The sequence below is a fragment of the Mastomys coucha genome, unplaced genomic scaffold (assembly GCF_008632895.1).
Source record: "Mastomys coucha isolate ucsf_1 unplaced genomic scaffold, UCSF_Mcou_1 pScaffold20, whole genome shotgun sequence".
Taxonomy (NCBI): Eukaryota; Metazoa; Chordata; class Mammalia; order Rodentia; family Muridae; genus Mastomys; species Mastomys coucha.
In genome coordinates, this window is record NW_022196903.1 from 63,185,579 (window position 1) to 63,207,450 (window position 21,872).

Here is a 21,872-nt window from a genome sequence, read left to right on the forward strand (position 1 = left end):
GAATTCCTGAGTAAACCATGTGAGAAGGAGCCTCGGTGTTCTGTCGTCATTGCTGCTGGTCAGCGAAGCGCGGGACATGACATGTATATTTATTTGCTTTATTTATCTCCTCTTGAAGAAGGTATTTGTATTCTCTATTGCCAAGCTGATAATTAACATGCAGTAGTATTAATAAGCTTGACAGTATTATTTTTTATTCTCTTGTCAGATAGTCAATGGGTTCCATACTTGGATGCTTTTCTTCTCCTGGAAAGATAAAAGTAAACAATGCTGGTCTAACTTTAACTCTGGGTCCTAGTAGAATATATCTTTCCTAGGTCCAAATGCTTCTTGTCAACAGAAAAAGCATTATCTTTCAAATTGAAATTATCAAGAGACTTTATATGCATAAATATACCTATATTCCTTTTTCTCTTCATACAAATTTAAGGTGGATGTGTATTTATCTGTTGAATTATTAAGGACATTCTACTTATAATTAAGCAAAAACTTACATAGTAACTTACATGGTCTGTATCACTGTGGGACGCAACCTTGTTGACAGTAATAACTTCCAGCATCTTTGGGCTCCACACTGTTGATGCTGAGAGTGAAACCTGTCCCTGATCCACTGCCTCTGAACCTGGATGGGAACCCAGAGATGGACTCAGAAGTATATATGATGAGAAACCTTGGAGACTCGTTTGTATTTTGCTGATACCAGTGTAGGTCTATGCCAACACTCTGGCTGGTCCTGCAGGAGAGAATGACTCTATGTCCTGGAGTCACAGACAGGGTCATTGGAGTCTAAGTCAGTACAATGTTCTAGACATGTCCAGAGCCACCTCTGGAGGCTGGAAACAGAAAAAAAATTATTAGTAGAACACAGCATTGAATATGAAAGTCACTTCTAAATTACTTAGAAAAATAAGATTTTATCGTATCAATTTCATAAAACAGAAAGTCAAATCCAATGTAATGCTGGCTTTCAAGTAAAGCAAGAAATTTTTGTATTTAAATAACATCTCCAATTTTTTGCCATGTCCAGCCATACCTGAAATCCAAAAACACAGAAGTCCAAGAAACTGAACTGTGAACACCATCTCTGAGTTTTCCCTGAGTTTATATGGACCATGACAGAGCCCTGAGTAAGATATTCTTATAATACTCTAAGAGGCAGAAATATTAAAGGAAGATGACTTATCCAATCATACTGACTTCATATTATTCTAACAGAAACATGAATAGAAGAAAAGCAGGCTCCTAAAGCCTTCTTAGAATATATATCTCCCCTTCTTGTTACCTATTGAGATGTTGAGAATTAAAGGATACATAGCTTCTACATACATGATTACATAATTAGCACAATATATAGAAATCACTAGGATCCATTCAGTATCTGAAATGAAGAACATCTCAAATCTATGGTCTTATTCCAGGTTTGTGTTCTCTACCTTGATGTTTCTTACAATATGGGCTGAAACAAATTTAATTATCTGAACATTCCATGAAGCATCACAGCATATAACACTAAAGTGTTGCCATACTAATGAGATTTCATGAACAAGAAACGATTCTGGATGTCCTAGGAAGAGATACTACTCCAGAAGAGAGTATGAAAGTCTTATAAAAGTTAACAATAAAAAAGTTTACAATCTTCCACAGTAGAGAAGAATTTCAATAGGTGAGATATCAAAATATTTTTAGCACTTTCCAGATTAAAAACCAAATATTTTATCTTGGTTGAATTACCAAGAGGAGTGATGAAGTGTGCCACAGTTGTATTTTTAGAAAGTTCAAACAAATTCCTTCCCAAATACATGATTTTTTTTTTATATGCTACTTAAAAGACTGCAATTCTGAGACAGTCTAAATCAGGAGAGAAGTTTTCATCAGTTCCATTTAAACAAACAATTGTTCATGTCTCTTTGGCATTATAACGAAGCAGGATCATGTTTCTTATATAAAAACTGTGTCTGAGCTTCTGAAAATCCTCAATAGCTGCAACATAGACAATTGAGACTACTGAGCAATAAGGATAGGAGTAAAGAAGAAACCTAGTTCAGTGCTGAGGGAATGCAAAAAATATGAAAACAATGTGAAATTTTCTCAAACAGCTTTAGATATCGCTGCTACATTACCGAGAAATGCCATTACTATAGATATACATAAAGGGCTCCTCTATCCTACAAGAGACAAAAAAAGACATTCATGTATTTTGCAACTCTATTCAAAATAGCTTGCAAATAGAATCTATTTTGATGTGTACAAGATAAATGGACTTTTGAAATGTAGCATATTGATTCAGTAGAATTTTTTGAGGTGGTACAAATTATAAATTATGAAATTTTTGGAAAATGTATGGACCTAGAAAATTTATAGTGACTATTATTTTAGTCACTCACATAAATTTGCCACTTTCCTCCCTCGTGTGAATTAGAACTTCAAATTTTTCAGCTTCTCTGTTTGACATATTACACATTGGTGTAAGAAACTAGAATGGGACTCCTACATTATGAGGCCTTTGGAAGCTTTATAATAGAACACATACAATTGGGAAGTAAAATAGGCAGGTACTTTGGGAAGAAATGTTTGTGCATGGTTGCTATGAAAGATTATGAAAGGGGATGGTTAAATATGGATTATTTTTCTAGTCTCCAAAGAAAAACAATCAAACTAGTAAGTCATACTTGAGCAAATTAGGAAAAGTCACTGGAGATAATGGAGTATCTGGTGATTGTCTTCATTCAGGCATTCAATACAAGATGCCATGTGTGCAATTGCTATATATTAATTATTATTAATTGAAACTACAATGTAAATCAGCATGCACATAGAACTGAGGTGTATTCTGCATCTGCAATCATTAAAACACAAACACACATGTATAGATTAATGTGTGTGGACAATACTTCTTTCTCTCTTCTTTCCTTCCTTCCTCCTTCCCTTCCTTCCTTCCATCCTTTATTTTTCTGTCTGTCTGTCTTTCTTCTCTATTTTGTTCTTTCTTTCTTACTTCTTTCCTTTCTTTCTTCCTTCCTTTTTTCCTTTTTTCTTTTAGTAAAAATTGATTTTTTTCCTCATATAATATATTCTGATTATGGGTTCCCTTCCTTCTATTCCTCCCAGATCCTCCACATGACTTCTTCCATTAGGATCCACCCACTTTCTCTCTATAATTAGAAAATAAACATGCTTCTATGCAATAATATTTAATAATGGTAATGTATAGTAGTACAATAGTAATATTAAAGTAAAATAAAATACATACAATGAGATAAAACAAAGACCAACATATAAATTTTTCCCCTGGCATTACAGCAGGACAGCTGGAGACTGGGTCATCACAGTATCACACACTGAGACTAAAAGCACTCATGACGTATTAGTAGGCAAAAGAGAAAATGCATAATCTTTGTTAATTTTCAGATCTAAACACCAAAACTTCTCCGTTGATCAGTATTTCCGTGTATTGAATGAAAAATGGGTATTTATGTGCCACCATCTACTGTTTTGCTTTGTCCAGTAACCTTACCTGAAATCCAGGTGAGTACTACAAAGATCAGTGATAAGGAAAGCATCTTCTTATTTTATTTCCCCTTGTGTAGGTTGAGCATGCCACAGAACAGGGAAGAACATTCTAAGAGACAGGGGCACCAGGGAAAAGAAATATCTATGCAAGTGGCACTGGATTCATATTGTTGTTGTAAGTACTGAGACTGTCAGAACAGGCCACTTTGCCCTTCTCTGCCTATATTATTGCACCCTCTCCTGGCCACTTGATGCAGTGTTTGTAGTTGACAGACATCTGTGCATGCTTCATCACATACAGCAACCTTATAGTAGTATGTGAAGAAAATTCTTGAATTAATGGATATTAGAAATAGAAAATAATCATTAGTTTCATGTGAATAGAGATGTGCCTGTAAGGTTCCTTGAGCCATCTATGCTGGATATAAATAGCAAGTCCAGGTACTTAGAATTAATTAAAGGAAATAACACAACCATTATATGCCAAAAGCACACGCAACTGCCAATGAATTGAGAGACTTCTCTAAGGCAGGTTCTGAAGAAGCAGGTCTTGCTAATTAGGAGTCATGGAAAATTAAATGGTGCTGGGGAGGACCTATGTAAAAGTGATGACAAACTTTATTTCATAGAGATCAAAGAATACTCACTGCATTTTGTTTCCTGAAGTATTTTTTTTATTGACAAATATGCATGACATTTCATTTTTAAGGGAAGCAAACTATGTAATTTCAAAACAGACAAATGCCTGAGTAATTAAAAAAAAGGAAAGCACTTTAACTTCTATAACAAAAGCTGAGGAGTAAAATACACCATGGCCCATTCACACAGACATACTTGGTACTTTTAAAATTTTATGTGTATGAATTTTTTTCGCTTATACCTATGTGCACCATAGAAGGTAAGCAGAGCATTAGAGTCTCTGCAACTGGAAGTATACATGGTTGTGATCTTTCATGTAAGTGATTACTTCCTAACAGAGGTTCTGAGGCAAGAACATGTGTAAAAGCCTAACTATTGAGCCTCTCTCCAACCCCTGCCCCATTTCGGTATTTATTTTTTTACATTATATAATTTTTGTTGTGTAGAATTCCTCCACCCCTATTGTCTAATAACATGGTGCTTTAAAGTGTAAAAATACACAAATTTATATTTCCATCCTAAAATGGATTATTTCTAAAAAGAAAAGAAATGATACTGTGTCTGCATATGAAATGAATGTTCAGAGACAGTAGACAAAACTACTGGATAGGGTGGCATAGAACTTTTGGATCTGAGGGATTGATTCACATCAGTTACTATAGTGATGGTGTCGTGTTCATCAAGTTTTTATATGAAATGCATGATACTCTTCTGTCACACATATATCAATAATGTGGCATTTTTTATTCTAGGAAAATACTTTAATGGAAAAATTTAAAGTGAATATGACAAAACAATAATACAATAAATAAACCAACCCAAAACCAAACAAAGCAAAACCAAATCTATTCTTTGATCTCTATGAAATAAAGTTTGTCATCACTTTTTACATAGGTCCTCCCCAGCACCATTTAATTCTCCATGACTCCTTATTAGCAAGACCTGCTACATCAGAACCTGCCTTAGAGAAGTCTCTCAATTCATCAGCAGCTGCATGTGATTTTGGCATATAGTGGTTGTGTGATACTTATATATAAACAGGACATTCATGATATGCTGAACTAGAACTATGTGAGAATGATCTCTTTCTATAAATTTTTAATTATTTTAGAGATAAATTAAAATGTCCTTTTAAAATTATCTGTTACACAACTATTTACTCAAGCATGAACCATCCCTACTCCTTATGAATTTCTTTAATCAATATCTACTTTGGTTGTTGAGTGAATACTGAACACATAGAGTTGAATTTTTAATTTAATAATATCTTGAAGCATAACATAATATTATTGACAAGGTTCCTGTTACTAATATGGCTTAAATAGGTTCTGAAATTAGCATATGAAATATTCTGCAAATATTTGATAGTACTTTTTGATCAGTAATGTTCACTTATTCTGTTTCTTGATGATCACTTGATGAAAGTGATGGCTCCTCTTTTATTGCATAAAAAAAATCTCACTGTAGAATCTGAAACAATTTCTTTTTTTGCTTTTATTTTTAAGTAATAATGTTCTTTTTTATTATTGGATACTTTATTTATTTACATTTCATGTTACCCACTTTCCCTATTCCCCAACCCTAGAATTCTCCTATCCCATCACCACTCCTCCTGTTTCTAAGAGGGTGTGCCCCCACCTACCCATTCCTGCCTTCAAACCCTTGAATTCCCCTACACTGGGGCATCGAGTCTTCACAAGACCAAGAGCCTCTCCTCCCATAGATGTCTGACAAGGCCATCTTCTGCTACGTATACGGCTGGATCCATGGGCCCCTCCATGTGTACTCCTTTTTTGGTGGTTTAGACCCTGGAAGCTCTGCTTGGTTGATACTGTTGTTCTTCCTATAGGGTTACAAACCCCTTCAGCTCCTTCAGTCCTTTCTTTAATCCTCCACTGGGGAACCTGTGATCAGTCCAATTATTGTCTATGAGGATCTACCTCTGTATTTGCCAGGCTCTAGCAGAGCCTCTCAGGAGACAGCTATATCAGACTCCTATTAGCATGCACTTCTCGGCTTCCTCATAGTGTCTGCATTTGGTGATGGTGTCTTGGATTGATCCCCAGGTGGGGCAGTTTCTAGATGGCCTTTCCTTCAGTATCTGCTCTACACTTTGTCTCCATATTTGCTCCTGTGAGTATTTTCTTCCCCTTCTAAGAAGGACTGAAGCACCCACACTTTGGTCTTCCTTTTTGAGCTTCATGTGGTCTGTTAATTTGAACTTCTTTTGCTATATACACATTTTATTTTATTTTATTTTATTTTATTTTACTTACATGTCGTATGATATCTCCTTAGCCAGTTTCCCCTCCAAAAATAAAAGGAAAAAAAAAAGAAAAAAAAAGAAAAAAAGAATTATAAACTCTGTTCCCTCCCTGCTCCCCCTGCTCACCAACCTACCCTCTCCTGCTGCCTGGCTCTGTCATTCTCCTACACTGGAGCATAGAACCTTCACAGGACCAAGGGAGTCTCCTCCCATTGATGACCCACTAAACCATCCTCTGCTACATATAAATCTGGAGCCACAAATCCCACCATGTGTACACTTTGGTTGGTGATTTAGTCACTGGGAGCTCTGAGAATACTAGTTAGTTCATATTGTTGTTTGTCCTAAGGAGCTGGAAACTCTTTAGCTCCTTGGGTCCTTTCTCTAGTTCCTTCATTGCGGACCCTGTGCTCAGTCCAAAGGATGGCTGTGAGCCGCTACTTCTACAGAGCAATTGTGATAAAAACTGCATGGTATTGGTACAGTTACAGGCAGGTAGATCAATGGAATAGAATTGAAGACACAGAAAGGAACCCACACACTGATGGTCATTTGATCTTTGGCAAAGGAGCTAAAACCATCCAGAGGAAAAAAGACAGAATTTTCAACAAATGATGCTGGATCAATTGATGCTGAGCATGTAGAAGAATGTAAATTGATCCATTTCTATCTCCTTGTACAAAGCTCAAGTCCAAGTGGACTAAGGACCTCCAAATCAAACCAGATACATTGAAACTAATAGAAAAGAAAGTGCTTAAGAGCCTTGAGCAGATAGGCACTGGGGAAAATTTCCTGAACACAACACCAATAGCTTATGCTCTAAGATCAAGAATTGACAAATGGGACCTCATAAAATTACAAAGTTTCTGTAAGGCAAAAGACACTGTCAATAGGACAAAACAGTAACCAACAGATATGAAAAGATTTTTACGAATCCTATATCTGATAGAGGGCTAATAACCAATATATACAAAGAATTCAAGAAGTTAGACTCCAGAGACCCAAATAGCCCTGTTAAAAAATGGGGTACAGAGCTAAACAAAGAATTCTCAACTGATGAATACTGAATGGCTGAGAAGCACCTAAAGAAATGTTCAACATCCTTAGTCATCAGGGAAATGCAAATCAAAACCACCTCACGCCAGTCAGAATGATTAAGATCAAAAACTCAGGTGACCACAGATGCTGGCAAGATTGTGGAGAAAGAGGAACACTCCTTCATTGCTGGTGGGATTGCAAGCTGGTACAACCACTCTGGAAATCAGTTTGGTGTTTCCTATGAAAATTGAACATAGTACTACCAGAGGACCCAGATATGCCACCCCCAGAAGATGCTCCAACATGTAATAAGGACACATGCTCAACTATGTTCATAAAAGCCTTATGTATAATAGCCAGAAACTGGAAACAACCCAGATGTACCTCAACAGAGGAATGGATACAGAAAATGTGGTACATCTACACAATGGAGTATTACTCAGCTATTAAAAACAATGAATTTATGAACTTCTTATGGAAATGATGGATCTGGAGAATATCATCTTGAGTGAGGTAACACAATTCCAAAAGTACACACATAGTATGCACTCTCTGATATGTGGATATTAGCCTAGAAGATTGGAATACACAAAGTACAATCCACAAACCACAAGAAACTCAGGAAGAAGGAAGACCAAAGTGTGCATATCTACTTCCCTCTTAAAAGAGGCAACAAAATTCCCATGGAAAAAGTTGCAGAGACAAACTATGGAGCAGAGTCTGAAGGAAGGACAATCCAGTGACTGCCCCACCTGGGAATCCTACCCATATTCAATCATCAAATCCAGATACTATTCTAGATGCCACCAAGTGGTGGCTGACAGGAGCCTGATATAACTGTCTCCTGAGAGGCTCTGACAGTATCCGACTAACACAATTTCTTCATATTATTTTCTTCTGTTAATAAAAGTATGTAAATATGGAAATACATAGTTGACCAGTATCTTTCATATAAACATACTACATTAACTGATTTGATGTAACATACTACACAAAATACACAGGCTCTGTTTTCTGTTAGTCCACAGGAAATTCCAAGTGCTGCAGTTGAAATCCTTTCTGTATCTAAGTACTGTTAGCTTTTCTTTCTGTTATGTAGATGACTGGTATCAGTTATAATTCAAAAAGAGTAATGACTTATGCTTCTCTCCTTTTGCATGTTTTTCATCTCTGTTCACTAGGTTTTAGATGATTTTCTCTCATTCATTAAATAAAGCATTAATTGAATGACTGCCTCTTTGACATATTACCTAACACTAATGAACAAATTCCCACATTTCAGTAGTGATCTTTAATGAGAAAGAACTGCTTTTTTAAATCAATGAAAGAAAGAAGGGAAGGAAGAAGCAGGCAGATAGGCAGAGAGATAGACAGAGAGACAGACTGATTTGATAACATGGTAGCAGAGAGACCATCTACAAAGGTTCCTGGACATTTGGCACAATGAATGATGATAAGTGCCTTATATGCTTTCATTTACACAATAAGAACTAGATAGAAAAACAAATACTGTCCAGCTAGAGTATATAAGAAATTCAATAGCACAAAATGAGACATTATGATAACACTAAGGTACATACAAAAAATATCAAACAGATTTAGAAAAAGTATGTCACTCTATAGGAACAACTTGCAAGGAAATGAATCTTCTGTAGCTCTAAGAATGTACAAGTGAGGCCAATGTCAGTTCCTATGCAGGACCTAGAACTCTTTGGTGCTGGCAAACCTTCCCTCACAGGCACTGTAGGGAGCACCTCCAATTCTCACTATTGCACTTCTTCACAGAAGGCACCTACTACATATTGTGCTGTCAGTCAACAAAGAGTGATTCATGGTCAACTGAAGACACTGAGGAACATGGGTCCTCCACAGATTGAGGAATCAGTGAGAGGACCTGCTCACACAGTTCTATGTACTCTTATATTTTGCCCCTACCCTACCCTGCACAGAACTATAGGTAACCAGACTTATTAGAAGCACATCCCATAGTGAGATAAGACACCAAATAAAAAACTTAGGTCACTGGGACACTTGCAGAGTTTGTAAATGTTGATAACAATTAGAGAAGAATTATACAGGCTGCAAAAGAATACACAACCCGAGCCAAGTTCAACCTTTCACTATGAAATAAAATGGATTAATAAAATGTATAGAGCCAACTGTTGTTTCAGATTCAGAAATATCAGTATAAAAACTTAAGAAACATTTAAAAAGAAGCAAAGTTAAGTCTCCCAATTAACATACCTTCTTTCTGGTTACACATCCCTTTCAAAATGAAGTTTTGAAATTATTTGAAATTATTTAACAATTATTTGGTAGCCAAATAATATCATAAGACTAGTTAGGAAGATACAATATAATGTGGATAGACATCTAAGCATCTTAAAATTAAATGAAAATTTCATTAAAAACATACATATCTTTAAAAGGAACCAATGAGATGACAAACAGGAGACTAATTCAAAAAATTAAATGGCTAAAATTTTGAGAATTAACTGATTAATGAAATTAATTTCTGCTGACACAAAAACAATACCATAGTTTTTCCAGCTAGAAGTATCAGAAACTGAGTGGCCTGGCCACTGTAATAGCCAATTCAAATAAGTTTTCCATTAATATCTAAGAGAACCTGACTTGCAAAAGATGGAGGCAGATTGTCCAATAGTAATTGTAAGTTAGGCCTGGGTTTGCCTCCTATTCCCTTGCTTGAAGAAATAAGACTCAGAATCAAAATATATTTACAAATACCTTGGCCATATATAGCTAGGCACTTTGCTGACTAGAATCATATCTTAAGGTAACTCATTTACTTTAATTTACATTTTCTTATGTGCTGATTACCTGTGCTCAGGTAACATGTGTCCCTTTCAGCACATTTTCTCTAGACTGATGCTTTTTACACCTCTCTCCTATAATTCTTTCTCCTCCTAGATGTCCCACCTCCCATATTCTGCCTATATCATAGGCCATAGGATTTCTAATTGACAAGTGATACATTCATAAAATTAACAAGATATCCTTTCTACAGAGAATGAAAACTGTTTCATCACAACATCCCCACTGATTCCTGGAACTATAACAAGGCAATGTCATGAGCATACTTTCCAAGCAAACTTAGTGAAGTACATCATTAATCATTTCAGACCATATCCTGATATGTTTTGTGCTTTTTGAAATATATATCAAATGCTTTCCCACAGAACAATTATGTAGAATATCCAAAAGGTCATATGCATCACCCTTTCCCATCTACACTAGAACCTTTATCTTAACAGAGTTCCTGTCACATTTTGAATGTGGTGTACCTGAATGTTACTGTCCATCTTAGAAAATAAGTCTCATCACACATGCACACTCAACTTAGGCAGTAAGAACTCTCCCTCCATCACCATTCTACTCCTGCATCTCATTCTCTACTAACCCAGAATCCAAAGTAATAACAGAAACAGGGACTGAACAGGAATCATCCTTTTGAGATGAACTAAGGAGAGTGATCATCTAAAGCAAGATAATAGCTGAGCCTTTATCTCAGTACAGTGAGGCAAGGACATTTCTAGGGATCTGTTGAAGATGCTTTCTTATTTCCATTGTATATTTTTGGCTTCTTAGTCAAAGATCAAGTACCCACAAGTGTGTGGTTTTATTTCTGGGTCTTCAATTATTTTCCATTGAACAACCTGTCCGTCTCTTTACCAATGCCATGCAGTTTTTATCACTATTGCTCTGTACTATATATAGTTTGAGGTCAGGGATGGTGAATTCCCCCCCAAACTTCTTTTATTGTTAAGAATTGTGTCCCCTAACAAAAAACAAACAAACAAACAAACAAACCAAGCCCAGGCAGTGGTAGTGCATGCCTTTAATCCTAGCACTTGGGAGGCAGAGACAAGTGGATTTCTGAGTTCGAAGCCAGCCTGATCTACAGAGTGAGTTCCAGGACAGTCAAGGCTACACAGAAAAACCCTGTCTCGAGAAACAAACAAATAAAGAATTGTTTTCCTTGTCCTGGATTTTTTATTTTTTCATATGAAATTGAATTGCTCTTTCCATGTCTTTGAAGAATTATGTTGGAATTTTGATGGAAATTACATTGAATCTGTGTATTTCTTTTGGTAAATGGCCACTTTTACTATGTTTTACTATTAACATAGTAAATGAGCATGGGAGATCTCTCCATTTTCTGAGATCTTTTTCAATTTCTTTCTTGAGAGAATTGAAGTTCTAGTCATACAGATCTTTTATTTGTTTAGTTAGAATTACCCCAACGTATTTTATATTATTTATGGACATTGTGAAAGATTTTTTCCTGAATTTCACTTTTGCCCATTTTTCATTTGTATAAAAAAAGGCTACTGATTTGTTTGAGTCAATTTTATATCCAGCCAATTTGTTGAAGTTGTTTATCAGCTGTAGAAGTTTTGTGGTAGAATTTTTGAGGTTATTCATGTATACTTTCATATCATCTGCAAACAGTAATACTTTGATTTCTATTTTGCCAATTTGAATCCCCCTCATCTCCTTTTGTTGTCTTATTACTCTAGCTGCAACTTGGAGTACAATATTCAATGGATAAGAGAAGAGTTGTCATCCTTGACTTGTCCCTTATTTTAGTGGGATTGCCTCCAGTATCTCTCCATTTAATTTAATATTTGCTGTTGGTTTGCTGTATATTGCTTTTATTATGTTTAGATAAAGACCTTGAATGCCTGATCTCCCCACTACTTTTAACATGAAGGGGTGTTGCATTTTGTCAAAGGCCTTTTCAGCATCTAATGAGATGATCATTTGTCTTTTTTCCTTTGAGTTTGTTTATATAGTAGATTATGTTAATAGATTTAGGTATAATGAACCAATCTTGCAAATCTTGGATAAAACCAACTTGATCCTGGTGAATGATGGTTTTGATGTGTTCTTGGATTCAGTTTGCAAGAATTTTACTTTGTAATTTCTATCAATATTCATAAGAAAAATTGGTCTGGAGTTCTGTGGATCTATGTTTTTTTTTTGTTTGTTTGTTTTGGTGGGGAGGGGCTGGGTCATTGTGTGGTTTAAGTATCAGAGTAATTGCACCTTAACAGAATGAGTTAATAAGTGTTCCTTCTGTATTTTATGGAATAGTTGGTATTAGCTCTTCTTTGAAGGTCTTTTAGAATTCTGCACTAAAGAAATCATGTGCTAGGATTTTTTTGGTTGGAAGGTTTTTTGTTGACTTCTTCTTTTTCCCTAAGAGATACTGGCCTGTTTAAATAGTTTGCCTGCTCTTGATTTAACTTTGGTACATGGTATCTGTCTAGAAAATCATCCATTTCATCTAGATTTTCCATTTTAAATTGTATAACCTTTTGTATTAGGATCAGATTTTTTTCTCACTTTCTGTTGTTATGTCTCCCTTTCATTTCTGATTTTAATTAGGATACTGCCTCTGCTCCCTTTAGTTAGTTTGACTATGGGTCTATTTATCTTGTTGATTTCTCCTCCCCCCAAACCATCTTTTGTTTTTGTTGATTCTTTGTATCATTCTCTTTGTTTCTACTAGGTTGAGTTTGGTCCTGAGTTTGACTATTGACTACCATCTACTCCTCTTGTGTGTGTTTGCTTATTTTTGTTTTAGGGCTTTCAGATATGCTGTTAGGTTGCTAGTGTAAGATCTCTCCACTGTCTTTACAAAGGCATGTACTGCTATGATTTTTTCCTCTTAACACTGCTTTTATTGTGTCCCATAAGTTTGGGTATGCTGTCATCATTTTCATTGATTTTCAAGAAGTCTTTAATATCCTTCTTTATTTCTTTCCTGACCAAGTTAGCATTGAGTAAAGAATGGTTCCATTTCCATGGGAATGTAGGATTTTTGTTGTTATTTAAGTCTAGCCTTAGTCTTTGGTGATCTGATATAATGCATGGAATAATTTCAATCTTCTTTTATCAGGTGAGGCTTGTTTTGTGACCTATTATATGGCTAGATTTCAAGAAGGTTCCATGAGTTGTTGAGAAGAAGGTATATTCTTTTGTTTTAGGGTGAAATGTTCTGGATATATCTCTTAAATCCATTTGGTTAACAACCTCTATTAGTTTCAATGTGTCTCTATTTAGTTTCTGTTTCAGAGACCTGTCCATTAGTGAGAATCAGGTGTTGAAGTCTCCCACAATTATTGTGTGAGGTTCAATGTGTGTTTTGAGCTTTAATAAAGTTTATTTATGAATGTGGGTGCCTTTACATTTGGAACACAGATGTTAAGAAGTGAGACTTTCTATTGGTGGATTTTTCATTTGATAAACATGAAGTGTCCTTCCCCAGGTCTCTTGATAACTTTTGGTTAAACATCTATTTTATTGAACATTAGGTTGGTAACTCCAGCTTGTGTCTTTGGACTATTTACTTTGAAGACATTTTTCCCAGCCTTTTATATTGAGGTAGTAACTCTCTTTGTAATTAAGGTGTGTTTTTTGTATGAAACATAATGCTGAATACTGTTTGTGTATTCAGTCTGTTAGCTTATGTCTTTTTATTGGGGGATTACAACTATTGATGTTGAAAGATGTCAAAGACAGATGATTATTACTTTCTGTTATGTTTGTTGTTGTAGGTGGCAATTATTTATATGTGATTTTCCCCTTTAGACTTTGTTGTGAGACGATTAATATCTTGTTTTTTTTTTCCTATCGTGTAGTTTCCCAACTTGTGTTGGAGTTTTGCTTCTAGAATTCTCTGTAGGGCTAAATTGGTATAGCTGTTGTTTAAATTTGGTTTTGTCCTTGAATATTCTGGTTCTCTATTTCTATGTTGACTGAGAGTTTTTCTGGGTATAGTAGCCTGGGCTAGCATTTGTGTTCTCTTAGGGTCTACATGACCTCTTTCCAGGCTCTTTTGTCTTTTTGTTTCTCTGTTGAAATATCTGGTGTTGTTCTGATAGGTCTGATTTTATATGTTACTTGGCCTTTTTCACTTACAGGTTTTAATATTCTTTCTTTGTTCCATTCATTTAGAGTTTAGAAACGTGATAAGAGGGTTTTCTTTTCTGGCCCAATCTATTTGATGCACTACATACTTCGTTTACGTTACGTCCATCTCCTTCTTTAGGTTACAGTTTTCTTCTATCAATTTTTGAAGATGTTTTGGAAGAGATGGTTATCTTCACTCTCTTCTATTCCTATTATTCTTTGATTTAGACTTTTCATTGTTTCCTGGATTTTCTGGATGTTTTGGATTAGGATTTTTTATGTTTTGAACTTTCTTTGACTGTCTTGTCAATATCTTCTAAGGTATCTTCTGTGCCTGAGATTATCTTTTCTGTATCTTGTATTCTGTTGGTGAAGCTTGCATCTGTGTTTCCAGACTTTTACTAGGTTTTTCTATTTCTGGGGTCCCCTTCATTTTTTCTTTCTTGTTTCTACCTCCACTTTTACGTCTTGGACTTCTTTGTTAAATTTCTTCACCTTTTTTATTGTGTTTCCTCTATTTCTTTCAGTGAGTTATTTATTTCCTACTTAAAGAACACTATTATCTTCATAACACGAGATTTTAGGTCAGCATCCTGATTTTCAGTTGTTTTAATGTATCCAAGTCTTGCTGTGGTATGAGAACTGGGTTCTGGTGATGCTAAAGCATATTGCCTTCTGTTGCTTATGGTTTTGTACTTGCCTCTAGCCATCTGGTTATCTCTATTGTTAGGTGGACTGGGTATCTCAGTCTGGAGTCTACCTCCTATGTCCTTGGGATGTCTGTGGCTTCTGGCTGCAGCAGACCTCCTGGGAGGTTTTCAGACTGTTGGATCTTCAGAGGAGCAGTCAAGCTGTTGCCCTGCATATAGCTGATCTCCTGGGAGGCTTTCAGACTGTGATTTCTGTTGCTGTGAGTGCAGCAAAACTCCTGGGAAGCCTTCAGATATCAATGTCTTCAGAGGAACAGTCAAGCTGATAATCTTCCCTGGTAAAAGGCACAGGACAGAAGTGGTGATTGAGTTCCAAGGTGGGGGCGAGTCCAAGTTCCCTTGGCTCCTCAGGGTTCCCAGCTTCTTTGTTTGTTTGGGAGGGTTCCTTACCTGTTGCACTGAGTGCAAGAGAGCTCCTGCAAGGCCTTCAAAGTGGGTCTTTATAAAAACAGACAAGCTGGAGATTTTCCCCTATAGAAAGCATAGGCAATAAGGGGAATGGAGTTCACGGGGTGGTGGTTGAAGGAAGTGATGGGACCCTACCCATTGGGCCTCTTGTGTTTGCCAACTGCTGTGGGTATTTTGTGTGTATCTGTCTGTAGCTAAACTCCTGGGAGGCCTTCATACTTTGGATTCATTAGAGGAACCTGATATAAAGGTTTTATAAAATAAAACAATGGCTTAAACTGGTGCAATTGCAAAATAATTTTGATGATATTGGAGACAGTCCTTATAAGTGACCAGTTTTATTAATATAAACAATGTCAACATGACAGAATTTCTGATGCCAAGGCATAGAATTAACAAGGTTAAAGAGACACCATGAGTACTTCTATTAAAATCTCAAAAATGACTTTCAAAGCTTGACTGTATATGAAAAATATTGTCAACAGATGGAGATACACAAAAGAATTGCTGTACATCCTAACCAAATCATTTCCATCATTGCAAGATTTTTGTTACTACCTGTAACACTGTGGGGACAAACTCACCAGACTGATGATAGTAATAATTTGTAAAATCATCATACAGGACACTATTGATATTGACTGTGAATTCTCTCTCCCACTCACTCAGTTCCTTAAACACTGCCAGTGAACTTTGATGGTTTTCCAATGATGCAGAAAGAGATGATGGGGACTGAGTCAGCACAATTACTCCTTAGGCACCTGAGTTTGGAAACAAAACAAGTATGTTCTGTAAATCGTGCTACTGGTAAAATCATCTTTAGATTCAAAGAACACTTGTAACTTGACTACATACTTCCATGTGGGCATCCTTCATTACCTGGGAGTGAAAGCAACAGGAGCCTCCTAATAAAAGTAGGGAAATGATAATGAACCACCGTGCCTTAGCTTGTCCCCTGAGACATTGACACTTTCACTGATTTTGAACTGCTTATTAAGATACCTTCAGATCAGTGGGTGGCATTCTGACATGTGAAGTCATCAAGGATTTGGTTAAGTAAACAAAACTACCAGGCTGGTTCATCTCAGATAAGTCAGCAATGTCTGAAACCACAGGTGTCTTATGTAATATGAGGATTCTGCAATATTTTTTACAACTGAAATATTGTACCAACTGAACATTATCAATAATATCCTGTGAAAATGCTAATGTGATATGATTCCAGAGGTATTGCAAGATTTCTATGCAATTGCTTTATCTAGGATATAGACTATTCACAAAATATAATACTGCAAACACACACACAAACACACACACACACACACACACACACAAATCCTCAGCCATTATTTTTCTGGTGTCTTTTGTTTGCTCTATTTTCATGACATACTTAGTGAGAATCAAAAGCACATTAAGAACCAAACCACTAGAGACATGTGATTTATAATCCAGAACAGTCTGTGCAATCACTAACTTGTGCCCTGCAGGTAACAACCTGCCTTAATCTATTTAGGACTTCTTTCATTGTGGGTAGGTAAAGTTAGGATTTCTTCTGTTCTCATGTGAGGAAACTGAATCTCCTTCACATCTCTGCTTAAAATTACCTGAAACTCTGCCTAGTATTACTAGACTATTCAGATTATTGCTGTTCTTCATTAATAAATAAGCAATCCATTTCCACAGATGTAGAATCCCTCTTGGTAACATGTTCATTCATGCCTTCGTATCTGCGATGTACTCTAAACTTGCATAGCATTATCACCACTGCATTGTTTATTTATATTAGAAAACATACTTCTCAATGTAGCTGTTTAGTACAGTGGGGCATAGTGAATATGAATAAAGAACTATTCAAGAGTGATGGTAAAAACTCCTCACAGGTAATGATGGCCACAGTAATGTTCAGAGTGAGTACTTCCAAATTAAGAGTGTTGGTACTATGAGCTGAGACTATCAAGGCAAGAGAAAAGGAATGGGGATATGATTAACATATGTAGGTTCCCTCTGTGTATGAGTTACTCTAAAACTCTGTGAGGAATGCCACAAAAGCAGAATAAGATGGAGCATCTATGTGTAGAAATAAAAATGTATAGAATATATTGATAAATTTTGATAGATTTAAACATGGGCTTGATCCAATAAGTAAATGAGTTAATGAATGAATGGATGGATGGATGGAAGGATGGATGGATGGATGGATGGATGGATGAATGGATGGATGAAAATGAGAGTCTTGATATCAGTGTTAGGAATGACAGTTGAAAGAAATTATATAAATAATCTAGGTGTGTTTAAAAAACTTTAGAAGTATCTAATAGTTAAACTCAAACATTTTGACTAGAAATATGAACATATACACCTGTGTGGATTTGTGTGGCTAGAATCACATAGCTGAACAATTTATATTAGCAAAGATAGAATGACTTATGTAATCACCCCAAAATTCTAAATTCCACAAACTTAAGATAAGTCATTCATCTTTGCAGGATTATCAAGTTCTGAATTGAGAAATATCAACTAAGAAATTCTTTAATCATGAAGGGATGAACAGATCACAAATGAAATATGATGTGGATGAGACATCAGTTGGTCAAATCTGGAGAGCCTGAATAACAATAATTAGCATAGCATACTAATTTTCTGAATATAGGCATTTTTGAATTAGACTAACATTTTGAACAGTAATAAAAATATAATAAAAGTATGGTAGACTTTACATAAAACCTTGTTCAGATAAAAGGAGAAAGTAATTCTGCTACAGAAAATTTTAGCAGATATTCTATTAACTAATGACTATAATGAACATTTTAAAGGGATTGGATCACCTGAAAGCACATACCTTATTTGCTGTAACTCTCATTTTGGTCAAGTGTTTGAATCAAAATTAATTTCAACTAATGTCTAGTAGAGAGCATATATTCCTGCTAGGGCTATGTAGTAGAACTCTAACTTCTAGCCCATATATTCTTTATGATGTCTTTCAATTTGCATAATTTTGTGTCCAAAGTAAGAGGCATAGCATGAGTTTGCTTTTGAAAGAGAGAAAGACAGAAAGAAAGGACACAGATTTTGGTGAGGAGGTGGGATGTACCTGGAAAGAAGCTTTCAAGGAAAATCCATGATCAGATTATATGGAAATTATTTTTTCAATTAAAAACTAGAAGACATTATGAATATTTTGTCATGTAACAGTTTAATAACTTGCTTAACTACAGTGTCAAAAATACTTGCAAAGCTAATGTTGCTTCTAGGTAACCGACATTGATGTTTATTGCATTTGTTCTTACTGGTCTTTTACTTGTATATTATGGTTTCTGTTCCTGTGGATTGGGGATTTTGTGTGTATGCATCTTATTTTGATTTCTCTCAATTTTTGTTGGTGGTGTAGTTTTATTATTTGTCTCCGTGTTTGTTTTCCAAAGAGACAACAAATTAAAAAATACTCAGAGTTGAGAGGATGAAGAAGTAAGAAGCATCCGGGATTCCCACCATGTTACTCCTGGACTAATCCTCTGGAAATGAGAACTCCCAAATTAAATTTTTTTTTGATAAATTGCCTTGGCTATCAGATCTATGTTGAATGGGGCAACATAAATCTCCTAAAGGAGGAAAAAAATAGAATAAATGTTATGTGTGACCCTTACATTGTCTCTGCTAGGGACAGCATACAATGACAGGGACTGTCTGGAATAAGCCAGGATGGAGACATCTACAAAGCCCGTGGCAGCTCCTTATAGAAAAGGATGTCATCTGAGACCCTGAGAATCAGGAGACACATCCCTCTGGGGGATCTAATGAGATAACCTTGGAGCTCTGAGCTCTAAAGTATAATAAGTTAAAGTTTATATAATGATAATTTTGCAATTATTATCATTTTGGCTATAAGCCTGGGAATAGAGAAGCTTGAAACTTTGGGGAACAATTGTGATTCTTGATTCTTTGTGGGATGTGGTTATTCTTTTGAATTTGATTTGGCAATGATTATAAAATTTCTTTTTTTATATGCCTTTGGAGTATCAATAAAAGACTTGGGCAAGAAAAAGGCAAGAGAGCATGTAAAGTGTCAATGCAGAGAGCAAGTAGTGAGCATGTAGAGAGTGAGTAAGGAGTATGTGAGGTGAATGTGGAGAGTGAATGAAAAGTGAGAGAAAGCAAACATGAGATGAGCATATGAAGAGTGAGTGAAGAGAGAATGAAGCATGTATGGAAAGTGTGTGTGTGTGAGTGAAAGGAGAGTGCAAGTGGTGTATGTGTGAGATGTGTATGAAGAGTATGTGTAAGAGTGAAATGGGAACACACAGAGGCGTGTATGAGTGTGAGACTTCAAGAGAAGTGCATAGGAGAAAAGCGGAGTGCGCAGAAGAATCCAAAGTGTGTGCAGCCTCAAGCTGTAAGCAAATGAGCAAAGGAGAAAGAGAGGAGAGAATTAGAGAGAAGAGAGAGAAACTTTAAACCTTGAAAAATTGCCTGTCAGCTTGTACCCAAAAAGTAGTCTGTGTATATTTTTATTATTCGCCTTCCAGATATTGCTGCTTCCAGCTGAGAACTCTGATCCTGTGTCAAGACTGGATCCCGGCATATCTCTACAGCCAGAGTCTCCCTCAAGCTCTAAAACCCAGGTGGCTAATAGAACAAATGACATCCATATTATGTGTAGGAGGATGAACATGCCAGACCCTTCCTACACCTCTTAATATAGCACAGTAACCTATATCTAACACTCATCTTCACATAAGAAATGGCTTGTACCTTGGGTCAAGTTTCTATGTAATTACACTTCTTTGTGTACCAGGGGTAGTACTACATCAGGAAACATTTTTTCCCAAACTATACTATGTTTAAATTTGGTAGGAATACAGTGAATGAGATCAAACTACATGAATCTGGTCAAGGTTGAAGAAGTTAATTTAAACAAGATTTTGTCATCATGGCTTTGAAGTTTGCATACCTGCCTTGACAATGGCATGAATTATTTCATTCAAAGGCAGGAAAAGTGGCTTAAATTTAATCCTTGAATTGGAGTTATCAAAAGCTAGACACAAGTGAGTGTTGGGACTTGACTCCATATCCCCTGGAAGAACACCTAATGTTCATAATCTTTAAACTGTTTCCCCAGATTTGTTCCTCAGTGTATTAATTCTATAAATAGATAATTGTTTCTTACAATTATAAGTTAAAGTATGTGTGTGTGTGTGTGTGTGTGTGTGTGTGTGAGTGTGTTGACAACACTGTTAAATGAATCCCAGGTACTGCCAATATTTTGCTATCCATATACAGGTATTTCTAGTTGTTTTTTCCTTAATTATGTTTAATGAGTAATGTAAACCATTCCCTTGTTTTGGTACTAGGCCTGAGGGAATAAACAGGGATTTAGGATATAGAAAAGTCCTTACTTCTATATAAAAACATCATATTTACCTTTAAGCCCTGGCAAAAGAAACACTCTCAGCAGTTGAGTAGCTGGAAACATCCTAAGGATCAGTTGGGGCAGCCTGTGCTCTCACATCTGCTTCCCTGGGTGGTTTATGTCATGGCTTGTATCACTGTGGGAAGGGTACTATGGTCTTGTTGACAGTATTAACTTGCTTACCTGAAATAAATTACTTACCTGAAGTAATATCTTCAGGCTGCAGGCTGTTGATCTTCAGAGAAAGCTGTGTGCCAGTTCCATTGCCACTGAACCACGATGAGACCCCATCTTCAAAGCTGGTTACAGCATAGATCAGGAGCTGAGGAGATTTTCCACATTTTTGCTGATACCAACTTAAAGCATTGTAAATGTCCTCACTTGCTCTACATGTGATAGTGACAGTTTCTCCCACAGATGCAGCCAGGAAGGTTGGAGACTGAGTCATCTGGACGTCACATCTGGCATCTACGATTGCAACATTGAGAACAAATCCCCACATTAATTCTCTCACAAGAGCATTTTCACTGAGACTAAGCATCACTGACTACAGGAAGCTGAATAAATTTCCAATTATGTCTTCCTTACCTGTAAGCCACAGCAGCAGCAACCCCAGGAGCTGAGTGGACACACTCATGTCTGTGTGTGATCAGTGTGAGGCTGACTCCAGTACAGGGTGTGACCTGACTATGAAGAATTCCTCATGTCAGTGGGCTGTGCTTTGGGTACATGCAGATCAGCAAAGGGTAGGCACATTGTTAGGACTCATCAGGTCGGAACCTCATTGAACACCTGTGGTTCTCTTATGTCTCCAACTGAGATGCAGTACAGGTTTAATTGCAGGGAATGCGATCTCTTTGAACAATAAGCAACAGCAATATTCTCTGAATTATTATTTTGATTTACAATATTCTCTTATTTTGATTTGCATCAAGTTCCATGTAGTTTCTATATT

The 21,872-nt window shown here is 36.2% G+C and overlaps 1 gene segment (V, D, J or C); it reads right to left on the minus strand.

Moving 5' to 3' along the window:
- Positions 1-46: 46 nt before the first annotated feature.
- Positions 47-21,554, minus strand: LOC116099896. The segment is given in 4 exon segments: positions 47-145; positions 507-622; positions 21,119-21,385; positions 21,506-21,554. Coding segments are annotated over 4 exon segments (531 nt in total).
- Positions 21,555-21,872: the final 318 nt, after the last annotated feature.